The sequence below is a fragment of the Engystomops pustulosus genome, chromosome 1 (assembly GCF_040894005.1).
Source record: "Engystomops pustulosus chromosome 1, aEngPut4.maternal, whole genome shotgun sequence".
NCBI lineage: Eukaryota > Metazoa > Chordata > Amphibia > Anura > Leptodactylidae > Engystomops > Engystomops pustulosus.
This window is the reverse complement of record NC_092411.1, coordinates 147754174-147782170: the sequence shown is the minus strand read 5'-3', so window position 1 is coordinate 147782170 and position 27997 is coordinate 147754174. Positions and strand designations below refer to the sequence as shown.

Genomic DNA, 27997 nt, shown 5'->3' with positions numbered 1-27997 from the left:
GTACGTAATGCTCAGCTCGCACTCTTGTTACAATGGAGAGCACCGAGTTTCCGGCGCCTCGTTGTCGTCAGCAGCCGTATTCCAGTAATGAGCTACCGCTGCCATGGTGATGGGTCGTAAGGTGTGGGCCAGTTTTGCGACGTTTCCGGCTGTGGTGAACGAGTGGCGGCGTTCTGTAGTGGGAGGTGCAGTCGGCGCAGGCCGCAGTTCTCGTCATGGAGGTCCCGCTCCCCCCTGAAGGTGAGAGGCGGCAATAAGGAGGTGTCGTATCACCCTCTGAATGATTGTAGCTGAGGGCATTATAGTACCTGAAGATTACAGAATCCTCCTGGCCACATCTTTTATAATGGAGGCCATTTTTACCACTATATAAGTTAGTTACGTGTTCAGTGACATCTTTGCACTGGCAGTGCTTGTTGATTCATCATTGCCCAATGTAATGTTCAGTGTTGCTCAGTGCAATGGCTCTAATACATGAGTCTTGTAATGTGGTTTCTGCCTTTTCCTTCATTATCATTGAATGAAGAAGGAAACCCATGGAATTTGATTGTATTGTTTTTGCAAAACACCTCTAAATGGAACCTATGGTGACATTTATCAGGTGATGTACGACAGCAGCTCTCTAGGTACTATTATTTTCCCCTCTATGCCACCTTCACACCAAGTGGGGCACTGGTTCCTGCGCACTTGCTACCACTAGCGACCATTCAAGACTGAGCAGTTGTCAGCAATAGCGCAATTCTACTGCAGGTCGGAGCCTCCTTATGTATCCAGAGGGACGGGATTGTACGCCAACGTATGAATAATCTCCCCCTATGTTTTAAAAAGCCTGTATCTGACTGTCTAGGTACTTTAGATTCCAAAATTTAGGAATCTGAAGTGACTCTCCCCTTCTCGTTCCTAATGGTATGGTACACAATGCTTTGACATTTTTAGCGGTAATCTTGTTTCTGATTGATGTAACGCAACAATATTGTTGGAGGTAGAACACAACCTTTGCATTGCAAAGGTTGATTTACACAGCATCATCTGCAGGGAAAAGTTACTGGTCTTCTACTTGCTGTAGATGCTGCTGATCCCCCCCCCCCCCCCCCCACAATGTGCAGTTACTCTAAAAAGGATTCATTTTATATAGGTTTACATAAAAGTGGAAATTCTAAAAATATGCAAAATCCTATCTGAGTCTGCTAGTAGTTTAGTGGTGTAAAATCTGCTTCCCTTTAAAAAGGTCATAGCAGTACACAGGCCTTGCAACATTCATACATTATGTCACTGACCTACATTACAGAAGCACCAAGGTGATAAGCTTCTACAAACCAACCTTATAAAATACAAAAAATAGAAGCTTAAAGGCAACATGTGCTGGCTTCTGAATTTCTGGGAATTTCTAAAGGTATGCAAGTCCTTGTTACTGGATTCTCACTTGCTACATCTTGTTTAGATGCAGCAAATAGAATACATTAGAGCACATCTTTTTTTGCTGATGCGCAAAATGTTGTTATACATGTATTTTCACCTTCTTCAATAGACCAAGAACTTCGTAATGTTATTGACAAGCTTGCACAGTTTGTTGCTCGAAATGGACCTGAATTTGAGAAGATGACAATGGAGAAGCAGAAGGACAACCCAAAATTTTCATTTCTGTTTGGAGGAGAATTCTACAGCTACTACAAATGTAAACTTGCCATGGAGCAGCAACAGTGTATGTCTAGATCCTCTAATGTGCCTCATTCATTGCATGTGTAGAAAAATGTATTGCATTATCCAATGATTTATGTGATTACTTGTTTTCCAAATTGCCTATAACTCAATTTGTATTGCTACTACTACTGAAGGTAGCTTATTTAATGAGTATCTGTACTGTGATATTGGATTGGGTGCATGTCGACACATGAAGGCCTGACCAAATCATGCATGCAGCACTTTTTATTCTATAAATCAGAAAAGATTGTGGATTATCTTAATTCAGGATTCTGAAATGCTGAATATTATGTTGGCTGAATAACCTTTTAAAATGTCTCTCTTTCTTGATATAGTGATTTGCAAGCAAGCTCAGGACATGGAACCCAAGCCCCAAATCTCCACAATTCCCCCACCAGCTTTGCCTCTGCCGCCTAGTTTAGTTCCACCACCACAGGGTGCACCTTCTATAGAGGATCTGATTCAGCAAAGCCAATGGAATCTTCAACAACAGGAACAGCAACTCCTCACTATGAGACAGGTACCAATCATTATTTTTATTCAGTACACAGTCCTTACGACTTATTGGTATTTTGACCCTTGACCCTCCATAATGTGACAGGACCACAAAGCAGCTACAGAGAATGCCTCTCTGCGTAAGGTTAACTTGAGATATTCAGCATATTTTAGTCAATGTGCTAAGTGTCTATAAAGGACTGCACATAAACCCACCTTGATCAGTGCTTTAAGTGACCTGACTGTTTTTTCACAGGTCCACACAGTCCATGTAGGGGCAAAAAACTCTTTTATTACAATTCATTTCACTTGGTGCAAGCAGATCTGTTGGGATCATTTTATTTCCTTAGCAGATTTCATTATAAAGGTGAATTTTTAGTAAATTCAGAATGGAGCTTGGAAAAACTTGCTTAAAAATATAGTTGAGAAATAAAACCATGAAAGGTTAATTTTTTTTCCATTGTTTGTTTTTATAATAGGAGCAAATTACTTCTGCAGTGGAACATGCAACTGAACAGCAAATGCAGAAGTTGCGGGAAGAGACGCAGTTGGATATGAATGAGTTTGATAACCTACTTCAGCCCATCATTGACACTTGTACTAAGGATGCCATATCAGTAAGTTGAGAAAAACAGTGGATAGTGGTATAAAGCAAAGAAAACCCCTATATGGGTTACTCACATGTTGACCACTTGGTGGTGTTGCATATAATCCACTCTGGGGAAAACGTGTACCTCTTTTTGTTCTTGTAGAGGACAAAGTGTCTTTTACTCCCTAAGCCCCATAATTCCTGTACTCCATTAAGGGGGCCGGTAGTGTTTTAGGCAAAAAGTATAAAAATAAGGGGCAACTGATACTTTGAATAAAATGGGGATTATCAACACGGGAATACTGGTTTCTACTCCAAATGCATTATGTACCATATTTTTCTGACTATAAGATGCACTGGACCATAAGACGCACCTAGGTTTTAAAGGAGGAAAAATAAGACATTTTTTTTTTTTTCCCCGAATAGTATGCTAAAATTTTTAATAAAGTAACAGTAAAGTAACTGGGTGGTGCAGTGCAGCGCTCACCCCCTCCTCCTCTCCCGGGCAGTGCCGTCTATCTTTAGATAGGTAGAATTATGCTGGCATGTAGTCAGGGGGTCTCAAGAGTTGTATTGGTATGAGTATAAGTGACAAATGGCCACAAGAGCTTACAATCTATGAGGAGGAGAGGACACATGAGATGGCAGTGCTTGTACAATGGCCGCAAGAGCTTAGTCTGTGGGGTAAGGCACCTTCACAAGACAGCAGCCACTACATACAAGGCAACAAGTGGTTAAGAGTGTGAGAGCAGAGACCCAGGGGATCTGATCCTGTGCAGGGAGAGAAGTTACAGGTCAGACACATACAGGCTCCTCTTCTCACACTCTGCTGGTAGCCTTCATCTTCTTCTTCACTCTGAGCCTCCCGGGCTACTTACAAGCCGAGCAGGGATTGGCCAGAGTTAATGATAGAGATGGCATCATTTTCTTAGTGATATCTCTACTGTATCGTGCTTGGAATTGGGCTGATATCCTAGCTCTTCTAGTTGCTATTTTTATATTGTTTAGAATTGGGAAGGGGTTAAAGATAAATGTGTATATATAATTCTGTTTACCTTAATGTTATTAAGTGTAATATAAAGTTTGATAATAAATATAATGAAGATAATGAATGTTTGATAAGCCATTGAAACAAGGATGACCAATTTTCTCTTTTCAGGCTGGAAAAAATTGGATGTTCAGCAATGCCAAATCCCCTCAGCACTGTGAGCTCATGGCTGGTCACCTTCGCAATCGGATCACAGCTGAAGGAGCACACTTTGAATTGCGCTTACATCTAATATATTTGACAAATGACGTATTACATCACTGGTAAGTAAGATTTCTGCTTTGAAAAAGCAAGCAAAGTTTTAGATCTTAAAACTAACCCAAAAGGACGCATTGGTTGTGAGAGAAGTAAAAATGTGTTATAGAATAGAATAACAGACAACTGATGTATGTGTTATTTGTAACCGCATAAATAACACTGCAGCTCACATTTTTTTTGTGGGTATATATATTTTGTGTCAGACAATGGTGTGAACTGGGCCAAAGTTTAAGTACACTTTGTTTGTGGCACACTTTCAACTTCTTCTGTATATAATGCATAATCATTTTATTTTAACTTCCCTCCATCTGTTGAGATGTCCATTTGCTGTTCCGCAAGAGTGGGATTATTTTTGGCGGGAAAACCTAACCTAAAAAATATGACCATTTAAAATAAGTATTGTTTTCTTCACAGTCAGCGGAAGCAAGCACGAGATCTTCTGGCTGCCCTTCAAAAAGTAGTTGTTCCTATTTATTGCACCAGTTTTTTAGCCGTGGAAGAAGATAAGCAGCAGAAGATTGCACGTGTAAGTAGAGCCCATATTATGGCAGATAAATAGATACTGCTGTAGCAAGACATAAGATATTCTGTGTCTTTCCACAGCAAACCAGACCGTTTTCCAGGGTGTGATAATGTGAAGGGTTGTAACAAATAACTTCTACTTGCAGATTAAAATGCTACTCTCACCCTGCTTCAATGGCATATTTTTTTGATTTGGCAATGTTTCTAGAAAAACTATATATAAATACATACTTAAAAAGAGCCAAATCCAATGAATCATAGTCCGGGGTTGAATTCACATCGGGGTTATAGATTTCCGATACAGTAGAACAAAGTATTAACTGACACAGAACAGAAACCCAATGGTGCAAACTGTAGTGCTTTCATTTTTATTTTATTTTTTTTTTTTTTTTTATAGAGCACTATTAAAGGAAACCTGTCATCAGGAGACCTTTTTCTGGCTTCCCCATGCCCCCTTATAGAATAGTGTGCACATACTCAAAGTAGGTACCTGCCCATCAGTAGTTTTGTTTTCATTCTTCAGTTATGGCCAGTGATTGCAGAAGCACAGCTTTTTTTATTTGTGGTCATTTCTGTGAGTAAGAGGTGTTCCCATTGGGTTAAAGCAAGATTAATTGTAAATTATACTTAATCTATTCTAACAAATCAATTGTTCAGCCTCTCCTGCCTGCATTTTGTACTGTTTGCAGCCTAACACATGACCTAATATAACGAGGACAATGTCACCAATCAAGACATTGTCGTCGTTATTTTAGGTCATTTCCTGGCCAACAAAAACAGATGAATTTTTATCCCATACACTCATTGGCCAAGACATAAATCAAATTGTATCTGATAGGCCATTACATTAGTTTGACAGGATCCGGTCCCACCCAGAAGGCGCATATACCTACTCCAGCTCCTACCACAAATTAGCAGCCCCGATCCCTGATGACACTGGTTTCCATGCGAAACATGTTGTGGCTATTAATAAGCAGGATCGCTGCAGAGATCTTTTAATGCAATTCACCTATGGAGCAGAGTGTCCGCTCCATACAGATATAGAGACATGATAGCAGTCTACCCATGCAATTTTAAGAAAGTTAGTGTGATGTAAATTGGTTACGTTTAATTTGAAGCACAATAAAAGTTAAGTTTTAGGCCTGACCTAAAAGGTTTTTCTCTTTTCTAGGACAGAATTGTAAATAAGCTTTTTTTTAGTAAACAAGCAGTTGTTCTTTTAAAACTCTGTTTAAAATGGTCTTGTTGAATTTTCAGCTACTTCAGCTGTGGGAGAAGAATGGGTATTTTGATGAAGCTACTATTCTTCAGCTGCAAAGTCCTGCACTTGGCTTGGGCCAGCACCAGGTACGTTCTGATATGACCTTTCTTGGTCTGTGAAACCAGTAATAAGTCTGAATTAAAATGTTATGCTTGTCTTCAGGCTGCTCTATTGGGGGAGTACTCCAGTGTCGTACAGCCAATTCTTATGGCATTTCAACAACAAATTCAGAACTTAAAAACGCAGCATGAGGAATTTGTGGCTGGTCTAAAGCAGCAGCAGCAGCAGCAGCAGCAGCAACAACAGCAGCAGCAAATTCAGATCCCAGTAATGGAGCCAATTCCTGAACCACCGGCTCCAGCCCCAGCCCCAGCTCCAGCACCAGCTCAAGTTCCCCCACCAGGTAATAATTGCTACTTATTATGAGTAACATTTTTCACCTTCAATGGTCTTTGCATTTTTCCTTGTCCTTCTTTTCATTTTGCCCCTAGAGGATGTAAAACCAGCACTTGCGATCCCTACTGCTGCAGAATTTGAGCCACCTCCTGGGAGCGTACCAGATTCTGGAAATGCGGGAACCAGGGGTCCAGGACCACATGAAGCAATTCCCCCTAATAAGCCACCTTGGTTTGACCAGCCTCAACCTATGGCACCCTGGGGCCAGCAGCAGGTAGGAGCTGGTTATGTACAACTGGAATGATATTTTTAGGTGCATCTTACACATTTTTTTTTAATGTAAAATGATTTGTTTGTGTTGGTGACAGTTGCAATGAGAGTTACTCAGTTTGTGAGCAAATGTTTTACTTAGTCACTTGGATATGTAAGGTGTGGGTGTATTCTTTTTTTGGACTGTGAGCACGTTTTAGAATGGAGAAAGATTACCCTCTTTAAATTCTTGTCATTTTAACTTTATCTATAGCCCTGTGATCAGCCCCCTTTTCCTCATCATCAGGGCCCCCCTCATTGCCCTCCATGGAATAATAGCCACGAAGGCATGTGGAGTGACAGAGATCCAAACTGGAACAATGAACCTGAACCAGCATGGAACAATCAGAGAGAACCTCCATGGAATAACCAGTTTGATGCTCCTTGGAGTAACCAACATGATCAACCACCTTGGGGGGGTGGCGGTGCTCAAAGAGACCCACATTTTCGCATGCAGCATCCTCCACATTTTCGGGGGCCATTTCCACCCCATCAACAGCACCCTCCACAGTTTAATCAACCACCTCATCCTCATAATTTCAACAGATTTCCACCACGATTTATCCAGGATGATTTCCCCCCACGCCATCCTTTTGAGAGACCACCCTTTCCTCATCGTTTTGATTATCCCCAAGGAGACTTTCCTTCAGGTAGTATTGTTCTCCATCTTGATATTGTTCATTAATAAGATTTTTGTATATATCAATAATCCATAGAAATTTAATTTAAATTGATAATCTATTGTCAATCTCTTTAGAGATGGGCCCTCCACACCATCACCAAGGCCACAGAATGCCACATCCTGGTATGAATGAACATCCTCCATGGGGGGGAGGTCCCCAGCACCAAGACTTTGGCCCTCCTCCGCATGGTTTTAATGGGCAACCCCCTCACATGCGTAGACAAGGACCTCCACATGTCAACCATGATGACCCAAGTCTTGTGCCAAATGTTCCTTATTTTGATCTTCCAGCAGGACTTATGGCTCCTTTGGTCAAGGTAATTATTCCTTTTTGTTCATCATTAGCATTGTGTACGAGTATATAAAGTACATGTTTTGCATGTACAGCATCAGTTGGTGATATACAACATATTTCAGTAAATTTTCTCCTCATTTTTATTTTGTTTACATCACTTTCCTGTAGCTGGAAGATCATGAGTACAAACCTCTTGACCCTAAGGATATCCGTCTTCCTCCTCCAATGCCACCAAGTGATAGACTTTTGGCTGCTGTTGAGGCTTTTTACAGCCCTCCATCACATGACAGACCTCGGAATAGGTAAGTTATATTTATTTTATTTCTTTTTGGTTATTCCTGAACCCTAAAGCGGTTTGCTTTTTACATGTGCATATTTCCCATATTTCATGGCCTGAACTCTGAGAAAGCTGAACTGAGCTAGACATGTTGGGTCAGCTGCTCTGTGTTTGGGCCAGTCGGTTAAACAGCCGCATGTGATTGTCGGAACAAACTTGCTTGTCCTATAACTTTGGCAGATATTACTACTTTTGAGGAGGCCAGACACGTGGAACCCTCTGTTTTACTATGAAAAATCTATTTTCTGATATTGTTAATGAATGACACGACTTATTGAGCATCACTTAATTTTATAGTATATCTGAAAGCCGTTCTGAAGTCTGTACACAACAGACTGATGGGAAGAGAAGGCTTAAGAGTAACTGTTCACAAGCTGGGAGAATGTTTCACTTAAAGGGGTATTCCAGGAATAAGCATAATTCATATACAAATGGGTACTCAAAATATAAACTAGTATGTAATTAGTTGTTGTTTAAAATTTTGCTCCCCTTAGAAGAAAATTAGAATTAGCAGAAGAATTTAAATGCTACTGGCCCTTTAATCAGTCCGTTAATTTCCCCCGCGTGGTCCATTGCGGATCAGACACAGAACAGAAGATGGCCGCTGGTCACATGTCCATATCACATGTCCTGCACCTGCCCCGGCAGGTCATGTGATCACCACTACGTTTGGCTATAGTCGGTTGGTTGAAGTGCATCCAGTATGGCCAGTGTTGTGGTGATGGGAGTTACACATCATTACTATGGTAACAGAGCAGAGCATCACTGGGAGCAGAGCATAAGAGGGAGGAGGAGTTACTGAGAACTAAAGGATCATGGAACTTGTAGTTTCCATCTTAGTGATAACTCCACCTACTTTAGAGAGGCCATACATTTTGTAAATCATAAAATCAAACTATTTAACCTCCGCTTTGTGACTAATGACATTGAGTATTGTTGTACTCATTTATTTATATCATCGAGGATTTTTGTGTCAGTCGTTCATATTCCCGGAATACCCCTTTAATAGTTCAGCTCTTTAAGACAAATGGTTGAGTCAAGTGACTGTAAAGAGATAAAGGGGTTTCACAAATATTTGATATGGTTAGTTTACAATTTCCAATATACTTTCTGTATCAATCCCTCATGGTTTTCTAAATCTCTGTCCTCTGCTGTCCTGCTATAAATGCTTCTATTTTTACTTCCAGTGGATAGAAATCTGTCTGTGATGTGATGGTGGTGCACAAACCGTTATTATCACAGGGAGTAATAGGAGCTGTGTGATAATAACAGCTTGTGCACCTTCATAACATCACATGGACAGATGTCTATCCACTGGAAGTAAAAATTGAAGCTTTTAGCAGGACAGCAAGCAGAGATGTATAAAACAATGAGGAATTGATGCAGAAAGTGTTGGAAAATTGGATATCTTTTCCTTTCAGCAAATATTTTATATGGTTTGTGTAAGTAGACAACCCTTTTCAGTCATTTGGAACTATCTACAGTCTGTGTATAAGAAAAAGCTTATTTACACACACATATAAATTGGTAGGTAGTAAGGAAGAAAAAAAAGGACTTTAATCAAATACATAGATTTTTTTTTTTTTTGTAATTTTTTTTAAAATCAAGTAATTCTTATTAACCTAATTTTTAACGTTTTACACAAGCATAAGGTTTCAAATATTTACTCTCAACTTTTAATCCTTTTGTTAGTGTGTGTGGTCAAAATCTGCAGACTTAACGAAATTCCAATTTCGGCGCTGAGGAGCAGGCAATTTTCCCACTGGGACCCTGCTGATTCTTATAAAGGCTGTCCCACCTACTTAATGTCCCACCCTAATCTCCTTTTTTTGAGGGAGTTAGACATGTTTCCTATTGGGGTTGAATCCTGGTGCACTAATTTTGACTTAATCTGTGTCTTCATATGTTTAAGAAAATGTACCTGAAATGTATGTTGTAAGAAAATATGTTATTTTCAATTAAACCGATTTATATGCCTATTATTAAGATCTCTCCCCACACCCATTTATTCTTTCCCCAGTGAAGGATGGGAGCAGAATGGACTTTATGAGTTCTTCAGAGCAAAGATGAGAGCTCGCCGAAGGAAGGGACAGGATAAAAGAAGCAGGTATGAATACCTTTTAACCCCTAGGCGCACCAGGACGTTATAGTACGTCCCCGGGGCTAGATGCTTAGCGCACGGGGACGTTCTATAACGTCCTGCTTCTGGCACCGGCTCACGAACGGAGCCGGTACCAGAAGCAGCGGCTGTCAGCTGTCTAGTACAGCTGACAGCCTGCGCTAACACCCGCGATCGGAGCCGGCTCCGATCGCGGGTGTTAACCCCTTACACGCCGCGGTCAAACATGACCGCGGCGTTTAAGGGTGTGATTGCGCTGTGGATCGGATCCCCCGTGCCGCTTACCGGGGGATCCGATCCACTTCTGGGCAGCTCCGGGGACTGGCATGTGCCCCGGAGCTGCCCGGTTTCCATGGCAGTCAGACCCCTTCCGGGTCTGACTGTAAACTGTCTGAGCATGCGCAAGCTTGCTCAGACAGTTTACACTGCTCTACAATAAAATAGTATTGTAGAGCAGTGTATTGAACTTAAACCAGTGATCAGAGCATCACTGGTTTAAGTTCAAGTATGTAGAAGTAAAAATATGAAAAAACACTTAACACTACACATTATAATAAATAAAAAATAAATACATAAAAATATAAGCCCCTAAAATGTCACTTTCCCATAAAAACACTTAATAAAGTATAAAAAACACAAAAAACCCCGCATATTTGGTATGGCCGCGTCCGTAACAATCTGTATAATAAAACAGAATCGTTACTGGACCCGCGCGGTACACGCCGTAGAAAAAAAACCCGCAAAAACGTTCCAAAAAAAGATAATTTTTAATTAATACCCTATAAAAAAATGCTCTAAAAAGTAATTTAAAAAATGTTATGCACTCCAAAATAAGCCCACTAAAAAGAACAACTCTTCTCGCAAAAAATAAGCCCCTAACTAGATTTGTCAGCCGAAAAATAAAAAAGTTATGCATATGAAAAGATGATGATGCTAAAATGAACAAGATTTTCTCCAAATTGGTTTTTATTCAGTACAATTGAATAAAATACACAAAACCCCCACATATTTGGTATCCCTGCGTCCGTAACAATCTGCATAATAAAACAGAATCGTTATTAGATCCGCAAAGTTAACCCCGTAAAAAACAAAACAAAAAAAAGCTCCAGAAAAAAGATCATTTTCAATTAATACCCTATAAAAATGCTCTAAAAAGGGATTTAAAAAATGTTATGCACTCTAAAATAAGACCACTAAAAAGAACAATCCTTCTCGCAAAAAATAAGCCCTTAAACAGATTTGTGAGGCGAAAAATAAAAAAGTTATGCATATGAAAGACGGTGATGCTAAAAGTAACAACATTTTTGCCAAATTACTTTTTATGCACTAAAAATGGGGAAAAAATAAAAAATCTATATAAATGAGGTCTTTTTGTAATCGTGGCGACCCATAGAATAAAAATAATATACTATTTTCATGGTATGGTAAACGGGCAAAAAAAAAAACCCATAAAAATCTTCCTGAAAAGTGATGATTTTCATTTCCTCCACCAACAAAGAGTTAATAAAATCTCACCAATTAGCCTATAGATTCCCCCAAATTACGTACCAGAAAAGTGCATCTCATGTGGCAAAAGAAATAAGCCCCTATAGGTCCACATTAAAAAAAGAAAAAAATTATAGCCTGTACAATGTGACATAGCAAATCTGATCTGGATGGCGCCTCCTTCCCTTCTATGCCCGGCCGTGCGCCCATACAGCAGGTTACCACCACATATGGGGTATCCGTGTACTCGGGAGAAATTGGGTAACAAACTTTGTGGAGCCTTTATTCATTTAATCCATTGTAAATGTTTAATTTTCCACCCAAAATGAGTGTATTGTGAAAAAATATTACAATTTGCAGACTGCACCTCCATTTTGTTTTAACCCCTTTAAAACACGTAAAGCGTTAACAAACTTCTTAAAAGTGGTTTTTCATACGTTGAGGTGTGTAGTTTCCACAATGGGGTATTTTACGAGTCCCACTATTATTTAGGCCTCTCAGTGTCAATTAGAAGTTGAGCAGGTCCATCTAAATACGGGTTTTGGTGACTTTACAAAAAATTTGAAAAATGATACCTAAATTCTGAGCCTCATAACATTCTAGTAAAATATGTGGAATCTTAAAAAACCATGCCAACATAAAGCAGACATTTGGGAAATGTAAGTTATGAATTTATTTGGGAGCTATGACTATCTGCATCAAAAGTAGAGAACGTTGAAAATAAAGAATTTTTCCAAATTTTTGCCAAATTTAGTTTTTTTTCATAACTAAACACAAAAGATATCATCCAAATTTTTAAACTAATTTGAAGTACAATGTGTCACGAGAAAACAATCTCAAAATCCCCTGGATATCTCATAGCGTTCCAAAACTATAACCACTTATAGTGACACAGGTCAGATTTGAAGAATGGGGCCGCGTCCTTAAGGCCAAAATAGGCTGTGTCCCCTAGGGGTTAAGTAATATTTTTAAAGATTAATACTGTAGCATGTAGCAATAATAAATAACAAACAAAAAAGCCTTTCTTCGGCACAACAGAAAACAAAACCTGCTATTCTGAGCTTTAACTAAACATTAGTTCGCCTCATTATACCAGGCACCTTGCCGCTTATCGTGCTTTTTAAAGGAAATCTACTGTCAAAATCAAGAATTAAAAACCAGGGGTATTTACTCATAATCTTCTAATATTTGTTATCCATGGCCTCCTTCTAAAATAAACGTAAATTGCTAAAATAATCTGGTTAAATATGGTTCATTCACTATAAAATGGCTTAGTATGTGTCAAACATTTAGAGTATTTCTGTGTTTTGTTCAGTATAAATTAAAGTTACTGTTGTTGTGGTTAGGCCATCAAGATCTAACAGCCGATCAAAAAGTCGTGGTCCCTCCTCTTCCCGTTCCAACTCCAGATCTTCAAAGTCCTCCCGCTCATACTCTAGGTCTCGGTCGAGATCTCGATCCAGATCCAGGTCTTATTCTCGATCTAGATCAAGGTAAGATGGGACAATGAACAAATTACAGGTTTTTAATCACGCGCTGTGTTTTAGCATCTCTTTAGTAAAAGCATGTAAATTGAGCTGTACGTGTCTTTTTGAAGGAGTAGAAGCCGTTCTCGGTCCTCCCGAAGTCGTTCAAGATCACGATCCAGGTCAAAATCATTCTCCCCTGGAAGAAAGCGTAGATCTCGTTCTCGAAGTGCAACTCCACCGTAAGTATAAATTGGATAGGGTGCAATAATGGTCAAGTTCTGAGTAACCAGAGACACTAAAGGCAGTCTACCATCTTTCAAGTAGCTTGGTATTTGGTGTCTACTGGATTAACAGGAGGAGTACATTGGCTGGGATAGTAAAGAGAGAGTTGAAGCTTCATGCAGTTAGGGAATGTGATATGCTTGCCTAAAGAGATGAGTTTAAAGAGCATATATGGAGGTTGTGTATTAGTTTGTTAGCCAGGATAGGGTATTCCAAAGAGGTGGAGGTGGAGAAGTCCTGGACATGGGAATTGGAATTGGAATGGGGGTAGGAATTAAGCAATAATATAATCTAAGATCACTGACAGATCGAAGATCTTGGGTTGGGTGATAGACTTGGAAGAGAGAAGAGATGTAGGAAGGTTCTCGTGGTAGAATTTCTTTAGGCATAGATCAGAGTGGAGAGAGTTTAGGAAGTTGCAGTAGTCTATACGAGAGTGAATCAGTGCAACAATTAGCGTTTTTAGGGGTTTCCAATGTGAGAATTGGGCGGATTCTAAAGTTCGTTTTGAGATGCATGTGGCAAGAGCGAGTGAATGAATATACAGTGCAAAAGATAGGTCAGAGTCCAGAAGAACCCTGCTTTTAGCTGGTTCTTTTAGGCCAGTGGTGGCAAACCTATGGCATAGGTGGCACTTGGACCCCTATCTGTGGGCACCAAGGCCATTACCCAGCACAAAGGTCACCATTCAGGACTCCTCCTCCTGCAGTCACAGGCAGCCCAGAACCTGCCATGTTCAGCGCTATTTTAAAGTGACTTGAAGAGTAAGGGAGGAGCAAGGAGGAGTGGACAGAGGTGGATTATCAGTGAAGCCCCTTCTTAGGGCCTGTGATTCATCCTGTTAAAGGGGACCTTAGACGGAAGCTACAATAATAATATGAATTTCTCCATCTTCTGTGTTGGTGTCTTCAGGGCTCCAATACGTTCAAATCTGTGACACAGCAGGGAGCAATAAGTCACTTTAAATTGGCATTTGGCACTTTGTGAAAAATATGTGGCTTTCGGTTGTAGTTTGGGCACTCAGTCTCTAAAAGGTTCGCCATCACTGTTTTAGGCCATCTATTATTTATAGAGGACAAATTCACACAAAGTCCAACTTTTTTCCCCAGTGTATATCTTGGAAGCATAGTGGATGCTTTCCTTCCTGTTTTTCATTTCCATTATGCTCTCCTAAATCACAGTGTAATTGAAACTCCTGATACAGTTGTAAACTTGGCCTAAAGAAGTTAATCTAATACACTGGGCTGCTTAGAGGAAACAAGTAGTTTTTATATATAACGGGCTATATTTTCACATTTGCTGGTGATAAATGTTTTATGCTTTAGTTTAAAGGGGTTTTCCCACGAAGCAAAGTTAGGCCCTATCCACGGTCTAGGGCCCAACTTGCTGATTAGTGGGGGTCTCAGTGATGCGCAGCGCTCAGCAATTTCCATTAGTTCCATAGATATTAATGTAGAAGAACGGTCATTTGCGGCCATCTGCTCCATTAGTCTGACGGGGTGACGAGGGGTCCAACGGAGGAACCTATCTCGTGGCTAGGGTCTAACTTTTGTTGGTGTGGAAACTCCTTTTAAAGGGGTTGTCCACTTTCAACAAAAAATGTATATAGTTTGTGTAAAAGTTGCACATTTTTCCTGTGTTCTTTCTGTATAAATTACATGTGTGTCCATCACATGACCAGGGACAGATTTCTATCCACTGGAAAGAAACCACAATTTCTATAGAAGTATTGCAAGCAGAGATCTAGAAAGCCAGGGGAATCAATACAGAAAGTATATTTAAAAATTGTATAACTTTTCATTAAACTATATCAATTATTTGCTGAAAGTAGATATAAGCTTATAAGCTCGTATCTGTGTTTAAGGGTTTCTGTTATGCTCCTTCATTATTTATATCCTACAAAATGCAGCCTGCACTCCTCATTTTCTTCATCATTAATGACCAAAGCTATCTTTCTTTGCATGAACCCTATTGTGAAAAAAAGTCCTTTCTCTTTTTGTAAATTATCTTAAACACTTAGATCAATATAAGTAATGAAAATTTTGTCAGACAGCTTTGTAGCCCTACTGTTGCCAGAATCCTAGCATGTTTTGCTTAGTAAACCTACCCCAATTGTTGCTCTTGCAGTTCTTCTTCAGGTTTAGGATCAGGCTCTGGAGGAAATGTCCCCAATGTACGCCTAGGGGAAGAGAACAAGGGACATCAGATGCTGGTGAAAATGGGTAAGTCATAAATTTATTGTCATTGGCAGATTTTTATATGGAAGTTTATATGCAACGCTTTTGTATCTCAAAAATAAATGACCCAGCACTGTACTCTCTGCCCTGTCGTAGCTGCCCCCTTTCACACTCCAGTCCTGATGGTGATAAGTGTATATGTAAAAGTTAACGCCGAAGTCACTTTTCACCTTCCTGACACGGCCCATTTTTTCAAATCTGCCCTGTGTCACTATAAGTGGTTATAACTTTGGAACGCTTTAACATATCCAAGTGATTTTGAAATTGTTTTCTCGTGACACATTGTACTTCATGTTAGTTAAAAAATTTTGGTGGTATGTTTTGCATTTATTTATGAGAAAATCAGATATTTGGTGAAAATTTGGAAAAATTCTCAATTTTTGAAATTCAAAATGTTCTACTTTTTCCACACATAGTCATAACACCAGAAAACGTAATAACTAACATTCACCAAATGTCTACTTTATACCTCCGTGGTTTTTTATACATACTATCATTTTTGTAAGCTGTTTGTAGGTGCGATTTTTCACATTTTCATAAAAAAAAGCAAAATCCTGCTATTGAGGGACCCTCTCAGGTTTGAAGTCACTTTGAGAGGCCTAAATAAAAGTAAAACCCCATTATAAAAACTACACCCCCCAACGTACGTAAAACAACTTTTATTAAGTTTGTTAACCCTTTAATTGGTTTACAGGGGTTAAAACAAAATCGGATGCAATTTTGAAATTAATTTTTTTTTTTTTACTAAATTAATGTATTTTTCGTAAAATGTACAAATTCTCAGTGGATAAAATGCCAAAACGCTCCAAAAATTTTTATACCCAATCTCTCCCGTGTATAATAATACCCCATATGTGGTGGTAACCTGCTGTATGGGCACACGCCAGGGCATTGAGGGGGGAGCTGCGCCATTCAGAGCAGATTATGCATTGTCACTTTATAATGGCTATACAATCTTTATTTTGGCAATATGGACATATAAGGGCTTATTTTTTGCGACATGAGATGCACTTTACAAATACTTCATTTTAGTGGGTCAGTAGCTTTTAGATGAGATTTTTTTTTTTTTTTTATAATTGTATTTTTATTAAACGTTTAACATACAATGTGATGACACATATAAGCAGGCAAAACAGGCAATAAGATTTTTAAATTTAAACATAAAAAACAAGATCTAGGAGCAGGAATATACACCAATCTGTTACTTTGGCTAGGAATTATTCATTTATCAAACATAATAGGTAAACAACGATTCCAGGTGTGTTATCATGTTACACAGAATCCTAACAGTGCAGAGGCCTTTAAATGGGCAGTCAGGAACTGCATCGGATTTATGAAATATTTGGCCTCACCGCTAGAGGTTACAATCAAACATACTCGCCTAAGTATTAACACCTTCCTAGCAAGGGTCCTAATAACCCATAACGAAAAAACAACCAATAATAGAAACACAAGGGTACCATTCATACTCACAGTAACGACAAACGACATGTAAACAAAGAAAAAAGATTCCCCCCAATCCATTGGATGACCGCTTCACCCCTCCTCACGCCCCAACTCCCCTGCCCAGAAACGGTCCCACTGGTTCCACACCTTATCAAAAGCCTGAATGCGATTGTCCAAGGAGGCAGTTAGGGATTCCATTGTGCGAATACCCCTCACTCTGGAGAGAAGGTCAAGGCGAGAGGGGGGGGGGCCTGTCTCTTCCAAAATTGCGATATTAGGCACCTGGCTGCAGTGAGTATGTGCAGACACATTTTGGTGGTTGTCTTGGCCAGGGGTTGGGTAGAGACATTCAGTAGATAGAATAGAGGGGAGAGCGGAGCAACTACCGCTGTGACTGCTTGAACAAGAGTCTTTACCTCTTGCCAGAAGGGCTGTATGAATGGGCAGCTCCAAAAGATGTGCTGAAGGGTCCCGCCAGCGAGACCACAACGCCAGCAGATGTCAGGTGTGTCAGGGAACAATCTATGCAGCAAAGAGGGTGTATGGTACCACTGTAACATTAGCTTGTACTGGTTCTCCTTGTTCGTGGCACAACGAGACATCTCTCCGCCAGATCAACTGCCAAGTCTCCTGTTATATCGTCTCCCCCACTATGGCCTCCCACTTGGTCATGTATGCGATCACCTCTTCTGGGTCCGGGTGTAATAATACCATATAAATGTCTGATATAAGACCAGCCGTTTGAGTGGCATTTTTACATATGTGCTCAAAAACCGTAGGCACCGAGACCGTCTCAGTACCCTCTATAGATTGCAGCAGATGTCTGATCCGCATATAGTGCAGATTGGCGGAGGGCGGGAGGTTGAACTTGTCTCGCAGGGCCTCAAAGGGTAAAATCTTCCTATCCCGGTAGTCCACAATGTCTGCAAATCTGAATAACCCCTTCTCATGCCAGGGCTTGAAATCCTGCATAGCCCCTGCACACTGCAAGGAAGGAGTATGTAAAAAGGACTGCATCGGAGAACACTGTGACACCAAAGGGAATTTGTTCATACAAGCCTTCCAAACTCTGATTGTGAAGGCAATGGGACCTAGCAAAGAGCTAGGTGTTGGGGGTGGTTTCTCCGACCAGAGGTAGGAGTTGGGGTGGAATGGGGCTAACCACAATTTTTCAATCTCCATCCACTTGGAGAATGCCCACAAAGTGGACCAGGCTGGAATGCGTCTCAGGTGGGTCGCCCAATAATACTTAGTGATATCTGGCACTGACAAGCCTCCCCTAGACTTGTGGGATAACAGGACTGACTTGGAAACCCTATGTCTCTTTTTGGCCCATATGAAATGCAAGATCATCGCCTGTAGAGATCGCAAGGCGCCTAGCGGGATCGACACTGGCAACGTCTCAAAGCCATAAAGCAACTTAGGCAAGATGGTCATTTTGACCGCTGCTATCCTGCCAAAAAGAGACAGGGGAAGGGAATTCCATTTATCCAGCAAGGTTCTTATCTCCCGGAAAAGCCCAGGGAAATTCTGTGCATAGAGAGAGCCATACGAAGGAGTCAGTAATATCCCCAAATATTTAATAGCGTCCGTTTTCCAGTTGAATTTAAAGGACAGTTTGAGGTTGTCCACTAATGGTTGTGGTAAATTAAGCGGCATAGCCTCCGTCTTAGTAGTGTTGACCTTGTATCCGGATAAGCGCCCGTATTGTAACAGCCGCGCGTGTAAATTGGGCAGAGAGATAAGGGGCTGAGTTACAGTAAGCAAAATATCGTCCGCGAAAAGCGCCAACTTGAATTCTTTATCCCGGAGTGCAATACCATGAATATTGGGGTCTTGCCTGATGATGGAGGCCAGTGGCTCTATGCACAGTATGAACAGAAGTGGGGATAGCGGGCAACCCTGTTGCGTGCCATTGCGTATCTGCAGAGGTGGGGAAGATGCGTGCGGGAGCTTGATTTGGGCTGTGGGATTTGAGTATAGCCCTTTCAACGCCTGAAGGAAAGGGCCCCGTATACCGATTTGTTCCATGACCTGGAACATAAAGGGCCAACTAAGGCGATCAAACGCCTTTTCCGCGTCTAAGCTCAATACCAGAGCTTGATCCCCCCGTTTGTTAACCAGGTCAATGAGATCAATTGTTCTCCTAGTGTTGTCTCCCCCCTGTCGACCAGGGACAAACCCAACCTGATCTTTATGGATCAGGTGGGGGATCCACTGAATCAAACGATTGGCCAGTAATTTCGTAAAAATTTTCAAATCTGTATTTAAGAGTGCTATTGGTCTGTAATTGGCACAATCAGTTGCGTCTTTTCCCGGTTTAGGGATGAGAGTAATGTATGAGTGAGTAAGGGTCTCAGGCAGGGGTTCGCCTTTGAGGAAGGTGTTAAATAACTTCGTCATACGGGGCAACAACACATCGGAGAAAACTTGATAGTACAAGTATGTGAGCCCATCCGGGCCAGGGGACTTCCCATTGGGCATTTCCTTTATTACCTCTCCTATCTCATTTGGTGTTAGGTCTGAGTTGAGGGCCTCTACAGCCTCCCGGGATAGCCCTGGAAGGGAGCACGATTCTAAAAAATCAACCAGCGTTGCTTTCCTGTGGCTCTCGTCTCGGGGCAGGGTATCTGGTAGAGAATATAGTTTGGCATAAAATTCATGGAAGCGTGATGCTATTGCCCTCGGGTCATGAAGTAGGCCTCCCGCAGCATCCCGTATGACATGGGGGACCTGAAGGTCTCTCCTTTCCCTCAGCTGCCTTGCTAACAGAGAGTGTGGTTTATTGGCTTGCTCATAATATCTTTGTTTAGTGAACACAAGTAGTTTCTCCACCGCTTGCGTTTGAATTTCCCCAAGCTGCTCCCTTGTCTCTGTCAACCGGCGTAAGCGACTCCTAGTGGGTTTAGCTAGAAGTGCTGCCTCTTGTTTGCCTATCTCCTTTCGCAGTTCCCTTTCCAAATGCAGCCTATTCTTTTTGAGTCTGGCCCCTTGCTCCATACAGTGTCCCCTAAAAACTGCTTTGTGGGCCTCCCAGATCATAGGGATGGAGGGTATAGATTCCTCATTAAATTGAAAATATTCTTTTAAGGCTGCAGTAAGCTCCTCCTTAATTAAGGGTTTTTTAAGAAGGGACTCGTTTAGGCGCCAGTGACAAGCCCTAACTGAAGAGAAATCCTCCCTTAGTGTTAAGTGTACTGGCGCATGATCTGAACAGGAAATATCCCCCACCTCTGCAGATTGCATCAGCCGCAGTATTTGTATGTCTCCAAACCAGTAATCAATACGGGTGTGTGTGCCATGCGGGGCCGAGTAGAAGGTAAAAGAGCGGTCGCCCGGGTTGCCCACCCTCCATAAGTCATATAGGGCAAAACGTCGGATGACTCTGCGGAAGGCCGCGGAGATGGTGTTTTGGGATCTTGCTGGGGGCGTTGGGTTTATTGCTAAGCGGTCCATGGTCTCTGAAAAAATTACGTTAAAGTCGCCCCCCAGCAGTAATGGCGCTGGCGGGAGTTTAGCTAATTTGTTCAGGACTTTGGTGACAAAGCGAACCTGAGACTTATTGGGGGCATACAAATTGCATAAGAGAATTGTGGACCCAAACAATTTACCCTGAATGATAATGTATCGCCCATTGGGATCCGAGGTCACTGTTTCCGGGACGATGGGACAAGAAGTAGAGAATAAAATCGCTACTCCCGCCTTTTTATTATCGGTGGAGGCCATATAAGAGACAGGGTATAGATGCCTCGCAAAATTAAGGTTCCCGGTGGTGTCAGTGCGTTTCCTGCAGGAAAGCCCCTTCACATTCAGTGTCAGGAATTGGACCATGGTGAATTAAACAGCTATCGTGTGGGGTTGGTGCAGGTAGTGTCTCCTATGCAGATTTTACCTCAGGACAGTCTCCAACGGGGAGGATCTAATCAGTGCCTCCGGCACCCCTCTTCCAGGTGCTGGGAATGAGGCCCCTCGTACACAGCACCCTACAGCAGAAGGGGAGACAAAAAAGAAAACAAAGACCAACAGACAAAGACACAACAGACAATCGGGGAGTCAGACACTCAATCAAGGACGACAGGGAAGGGAAAACAAATAAATAGAACAAACCAGGTAGGGAGGGAAAAAATAGAATGACAATACTGAAACTAGAGAGAGGAGGACTCTCCCATCTCCAGTGTAGGTCTATACAGCCGGTCTGCCCCTGAACTCGGGGAGCACAGTCGGCTGATCCAGAATCCTTAACCACCTAAAAACTAGGGGGGTAAGGTCTGAGCAGGACCTACTCTCGGGGGGTAGTGTGGCAACGGAGAACTCTAAAGGTCTATAAACACTCTGAAGCACAAGTTTATCACACCCTAAGAAAAAGGGTTAAACAGTAAATTACAATGAAACGTTACACCGGGAGAAGCACCCCAGTGCCTTAGTGCACGTAAGTAGTTAACAAATTAAGAGAGGAAGTACCCTGGAAGTACAATTATATAAAAGAAACCCCCCTCCTCTGGACCAACATGGCACAAGAAGTTAACTGTAAAGGATATGCAGCAGGGCGGTCAGTCGCCCTTAATCAGGCGGGTCTCGAGAGGAGGTTCTATTTCGCTGTCTTCTTCGTTTCTGCTGAGGTTGGCTGCCATCTAGCCGCTGAAACCTCGGAGGGAGAAGGTCCCAATCATCCATCTCTGGAGTCGGGATATCCCAGACATTGCAGAATTCCTGCAAATCCGCACTTGCAGATAGTGTGGTCGTGACTCCATCTTTGGTAGCCAATAAAACAAATGGAAAGTTCCATCTGTAGGAGATCTCGTGCTCACGTAACACATTCAGCAACGGCCGCATAATCCTCCTCTTCTGAAGGGTAATTGCTAACAAGTCCTGATAGAGCTGCACCTCCTCGCCATTGAAAGTGAAATCCCTCTTTTTCCTTGCCAGGGACATAATACGCTCTTTTAGCTCAAAATCGTGGACACAGCAGATGATATCTCTCGGGTTCGCCCCCATCATTTTAGGCCTTAGTGCTCGGTGTGCTCTGTCCAGTTTGACTTGCGTCTCCGGTTCCCCCAGCAGTGCAGAAAACAAGGCTTGGAGAGTAGAACAGACATCCTCCTTACCCTCAACTTCAGGGATGCCCCTCACCCGAATATTGTTGCGCCTGCCCCTGTTATCTAGGTCTTCCAGATGTCTGGCCATATCCTGTAGCATGGAGGACTGTGTGTGCAGAACCTGTTGCGTATGAGAAACTTGGCGTTTTGTATCTGCTTGCTCAGCTTCCAGGGTGTCAATTTTCTGCGTCATAGACTGGATGTCACGTCTCATCTCCGAAAATTCAGTTTTAAAGGTTTCTTTGACCTCAGCCATCAAACACTTAAAGTCCTCTTTAGTGGGCAGGTTCTGCAAGTGGGCATGCCAGTTGAGATCAGGGGCCGGTAATCTCCTGTCCTCAGCAGAGGTGGTAAATTGTTGTTCGGGTGAGGACTCCCATTCTGGGGAAGGTGCTGCATAGCGTGCCATAGCAGGAGTAGCACTGATGTCGTCGCCAAGTGACTGCGATAGCGGCACATATGGAATCCCAGGTGTGAACACTCCTGGCTGCGATATAGTCGGGGATCTGAGAGGCGGTGCCTGTGTTTGCAGGTCTCCCTGTCCAGATGCCACAGGGGGCAAGCCATCATCAATAAGCAGAGGGTCAATAGTTTGGGACATCTGCTCACCTCCATGCTGCTGCCTAGGAGATCCCTGTCTTTTCTCCTTAGTCGATGCGCCTGAGGACTGTCGCTGCTGCGCCAGAGGGGAAGCCTGCTGCACCTGTGGCGCATGGGCGCCAAGATGGCGACCGGAGTCCGCGTGTTGCAGGGAAGCCACCGCATGGCGCCGCATCTGCGGGGGCAATATGGAGGTGTCCGGGGAGCCGCGCTTACCCGCTGAGGCCGTGGGCGACGGCGTGGCTCCCGGTGATGCTGGTGGAGCCTTTTTCGCCGGCATTCTGCGACTGTGCGCAGGCCCCGCCGGTAGTTCAGTGGCGGGAACGGAGCGGAGGTACCGGGTGAGTGCCGTATCTCCTCTCGATGTGACTGGTCGTGGTCCAGGGGTCTTCACTCCCCTTCCAGGGGCCTTTTTAGCTTTAGGGGCCAGGGTAGCTCCTCTCTTTCGGGGTAATTCTGGCACCGGGGTAACAGAGCTCACTCAGTGTGCGGCCATCTTCCTCAAGGTCCAGCCACGCTCCTCGTCACACGCTCTCTGGTGCATGGTGGTAGTAAATTACAGACAAGCCGTTCGCCAGCACAACTGACCTGATGTGGGAGTATTCAGCTGCCAGCAGGGGAACCAGGCAAAGGGTGCACACAATGGGGAGGAACACCAGAGCAATCCGTCCTGATGGATGCGTAACGGACGCCGGGAAGATGCCCCTATGCCTGGAAGAGCAGTATACAGTCTTAGCCCCTTAACAGAAAGTATAGCAGAGTCCAGGGGCCCTTACTGATCCTGGTCCTGGGTTCCACAGTGTAGTCCCGGGGGAAGGCTCCTGATCACCTCCCCAGATGCAGAGCCCTAAGGTCGGGCAGCAGATTTACTCGAGGCCGGGGCTTCTAAGGCCTAGTAGGCCTCACTGAACATGTGGGCCTCAGGGCCTGCTGGGTGCTGGAAACGGGCTGCGGAGGCTCCTACAGGGATCCGGAGGCCAGATGGGGCTTTGGGCAGAGCTGGGCTGATGTAGGAGCCAGCGGTGAACCTCCGACTTCCGGTCCGGGTGAGGGTGCACATGCGCCGGGAGCCGCCGCCAGGCGAGGCCGGGGATTCGGGCCACAGGTAGGCCGCAGCCAGAAAAGACCCCCCCACAGTCACAAAAGCCCACCTTATGCTCCGGTGGGGCAGCGATGGGGAGCGGCAGTCACAGGCTCTGTTGTTGGAGCCAGAAGGCCTCTGGTAGTGGATGAGGCCCGGGAATCCGTGGGGGCCACTCAGCAACAAAGTTCCCCGGACAGAGGTACTTGTATGGGACCCAATAAGCCCCCTGGAGGTAGAGGTGACTCTTTCTGGGATGTCAGACCCCCTTCAAGGGTAGGATGGCTGGGGATACTTCACTGGGCAGAGGAGCTTGCACACAGTGCATCCATCTCCTACGGCAGTTGGCCACGCCTCAATGAGATTTTATTAACTCTTTAATATATGGAGGAAAAGAAAATTGTCAATTTTGGGTTCTTTTTTTTGTATATTTTGGGGGTCGTACACTTAAAATACTATAATATTTTTATTCTCTAGATCACTATGATTACGGTGATGCCTCATTTATATAGTTTTATATATTTTACAGGGAAAAAAAATATAAAGAAAATCTCATTTGTTTTTGCATCGCCATCTTTTCTGAGATATAACTTTAATATTTTTTGGTTGACCGTGCTAGTTTAGGGCTTATTTTTTTACTTGTTGAGTTGTCCTTTTCACTGGGACCATTTTGGTGCAAATAACTTTTTTTTTTATCACTTTTTGGAACAATTTTGTGAAGGGATTTTATGAAAATGTACATTTTTGGCGAGTTTTTCGCGTTTTGTTTTTACGGCATTCACCGTTCGGGTCCAATAATGTTTCTGACTTATTGTACAGATTGTTATGGACGCAGCAATACCAAATATGTGGGGTTCTTTGGTGATTTTCAGGGTTTTTTTTTCACTTTATTAGATGTGTATAGGGAATGTTTGTGTTTAGGGGACTTTAACTTTATTTAATTAATTCTTTTTATTCAAAAGTGTGTTTAATTAGTGATTTTTACTTTTTTTTTTTTTTTACTTTTACAGGTTAGCTTGAACAAGTGATCCACTGATCACTTGTTCAAGCTATTCTTCACCTAATACAGTGTAATAGAGATGTATTACACTGTATTATGTGACACACTGCGCATGCTCAGTGTGTCACAGCCGGGTCCTGCCAGAAGGCACGGACCCGGCTCCCGGAAGGAGGATCGCACAGCCCCGGGCACTGGCAGTCCCGGGGCTGCGATCGGAGCAGCAGACCCCCCGATAAGCACCGCGGGGGGTCCGATTCCAGCTAAATGCCCCTGACACGCCGCGGTCAGCGCGACCGCGGTGTGTTAGGGGTTAACACCCGCGATCGGAGAAATCTCTGATCGCAGGTGTTAGAGGCAGGTGTCGGCTATAATATATAGCCGACACCCGCAGCTTCTGGCGCCGGCTCCGTTCAGGAGCCGGTGCCAGAAGCTTGACGTACTATTACTGCATTTTGCGGGAACGCACCTCCCGCCATGCAGTAATAGTACGTCAAATGTCGGGAAGGGGTTAATGGTGGCTATTGGAAATGGTACAGATCAAACATCAGTTTGTATTGAGTAAAATAAAAATTTTTAAAACATTAAGGATATTGGTAGATTACATATGGCTCACGAACACGTATGCTTGTTACCACTCTTACCTTTCGTGACCCCCTATACTAATCTTGTACTGACTCCATTCTGAAGTTAATCCAACACTCCACAACTCTCCTCCATCATTCACTCGTTCAGTTTGTATAATACAGTAGCTGGTTATGCATCACTCTAAAATAACTTCTGTCCCTGCGAGGGGCATATGTTATACCATGACCTATTATAAGGCACTATTATGCTTTTAATTCAATAAAATCTTGTTAACTAAAACATTAAATTAAAATAAATAAAATATAAGCCTCTCAAATGTCACTTTTCCATAAAAACACTTGATAAAGTATGAATCCCACCCAGGTCAACATCTGCAAAGAGTTTGTATGTTCTCTCCATGTTTGCGTGGGTTTCCTCCGGGTACTCTGGTTTCCTCCCACACTCCAAAACATACTGTTAGATTGTTTAGATTGTGAGCCCCATGGGGACAGGGACCAATTTGAAATGCTTTGTGCAGCGCTGCGTAATCTGTGTGCGCTATATAAATAAAGAATTATTATTATTAAACGCACCCCCACATATACACCCACCACCACCACGTATTTGGTAAAAATCTGTATATTACAACAGAATTGTTATTGGACCTGTGCTGTGAATGGCATAAAAATAAAACCCGAAAAACCTGTCAAAGGCCACACAGTGTAAGCTCATTTATTTGTGTTCATTCTTTTAGGATGGAGTGGAGCTGGTGGTCTTGGTGCCAATGAGCAGGGAATTCAAGATCCAATTAAAGGAGGTGACGTTCGTGACAAGTGGGACCAGTATAAGGGTGTTGGAGTTTCCCTTGATGACCCTTATGAAAATTATCGCAGGAACAAAAGCTATTCCTTCATAGCCCGTATGAAAGCCAGAGACGAAAGTAAGTAATGGAAAGCTTGCCATTTTTTATTGTACAAGTTGTCAACCTCCTCTTTAAACTTGCAAAAAAAACATTTATCAAGCTGGGGGTGGGCCGAGCCCTCTCCATTGCCGGTAAGTCTTTGCTGCATATTGAAGCAAAGGCTTACCGGTAACACCGCGGGTGTTTTCCTGCCGATCGCGTCCGGCGGCTCCGCGTGACGTCTCGCGAAGAACCGAGGATACTTCGGGTTAACCCATGCATTACAATGTGCTATCAGCACATTGTAATGTATGAGGAGTAAAATCCCCATATACTTCTATACTGTAGTATGGCAGTATATGATAGGATCTTACAGACAACCTAGGGTTAAAGTACCCTAGGGAGTCTGAAAAATAGTAAAAATAAAAAAGGAAAAAAAAATATAAAAAACCCTAAAAACTCAAATCACCCCCCTTTTTCCTAGAACTGATATAAATATAAATACACAGTAAAAATCCTTAACACATTAGGTATCGCTGCGTCCGAAAATGCCCGATCTATCAAAATGTGATAGCGTTTTTTCACTGCGTTTAAACCGGCAAGGGAAAATCTCGCCCCAAAGTCGAAAATGGCACTTTTTTGCCATTTTTAAAAAAAAAATTAAAAAATTCTATAAAAAGTGATCAAAAGGTTGCACAGTTCTAAAAATAACATTGTAAACGTTATCAAAATCCGCAAAAAATGACACCACCCACAGCTCCATGCACCAAGTATAAAAAAAGTTGTTAGCGCCAGAAGATGGCAAAATCCCCCAAAAAATTTTGTACAGGAGGTTTTAAATATTTTTTAATGTATGAAAACATTATAAAACCTATACAAATTTGGTATCCCCGTAATCGTGCCGACACAAAGAATAAAGTAGACATGTCATTTGGGGCGCTCAGTGAAATCCGTAAAATCCAAGCTCACAAGAATACGGCACAAATGCGTTTTTTTACCAACTTCACTGCATTTGGAATTTTTTTCCAGCTTCCCAACATTTTGAAGTGTAATTTGTTACGCAGAAAATAAGCCATCGCACAGCTCTGTACATGGAAAAATAAAAAAGTTACAGATTTTTGAAGGTGGGGATTGAAAAATGAAAATGCAAAAACGAAAAAAGGGCTGCGCCGTTAAGAGGTTAAATGTTGTTTGCAGTATTTTCTTCTATACCTTAAAATAACTTTGCTCATAAAACAGTTTATTAAATGAGAACATTAAAACAATAATTGTACTTTTCTTTCTCATTTCAGTAAAGCGTGAGGGCCAGGATCCTCCAGCACAGGAGTGATGTAGCAGACACTGAAGATGGTTGGCATAAACTGGACACTTGGAAATCCATCTGAAGTTCTATATGGGCTGATGTTTGTGCGGCTCACAAGGCTCCCATCATATAGCTAATATGCCCCTTGCATGGGGATTTCTCTTGTACAGCTTTTTAAGTGGAGGTTTACCTTCCTGTAATGATCACCAGATAAGTGAATTGGTAGCTAGTAGCTGTTTTTCCTAGAAAAAAATCCTGGTTTTACATTGGAAATTCTAGGAGTACTTCAGAGTTGGATATGGTTAGTTTTCCACCAGCAGAATCTTCATCTACCATGCTTTAAATCATATTGTTAACTCCAAGACATTTGTAAGCGGCACAAACTGAAGAACCTTGTATGGTCTAATAGTAGGTTTTCTCTGTGCTGATTTCTGTAAGTATGACTGTGCAGCTTTTTATTTGTATGTCATCCCTTCCCTTCCAATTTATTTTGTAAAATAAACTAATAAACTGGAAAGTGA

The 27997-nt window shown here is 42.4% G+C and overlaps 1 protein-coding gene across 4 annotated transcripts; it reads left to right on the top strand.

Annotated features, from left to right (window-relative positions):
- The first annotated feature begins 5 nt into the window (after window positions 1-5).
- On the top strand, window positions 6-27997 carry CHERP (calcium homeostasis endoplasmic reticulum protein). 4 transcript variants are annotated; one of them, XM_072156497.1, is made up of 18 exons: window positions 6-240; window positions 1529-1675; window positions 2037-2221; window positions 2676-2813; window positions 3945-4096; window positions 4506-4617; window positions 5871-5960; window positions 6037-6277; window positions 6366-6544; window positions 6794-7229; window positions 7337-7578; window positions 7725-7858; window positions 9914-10000; window positions 12844-12990; window positions 13095-13205; window positions 15376-15470; window positions 26027-26212; window positions 27466-27997. In XM_072156497.1, exons 1-18 carry the CDS (start codon window positions 216-218, stop codon window positions 27501-27503), a joined length of 2745 nt encoding a protein of 914 aa, XP_072012598.1. In that variant the 5' UTR covers window positions 6-215; the 3' UTR covers window positions 27504-27997. The 4 variants fall into 4 exon arrangements, with proteins under 4 accessions (XP_072012598.1, XP_072012606.1, XP_072012615.1 ...); XM_072156514.1 differs by having other exon boundaries at window positions 8-240; window positions 1529-1702; window positions 6827-7229; XM_072156488.1 differs by having other exon boundaries at window positions 9-240; window positions 1529-1702.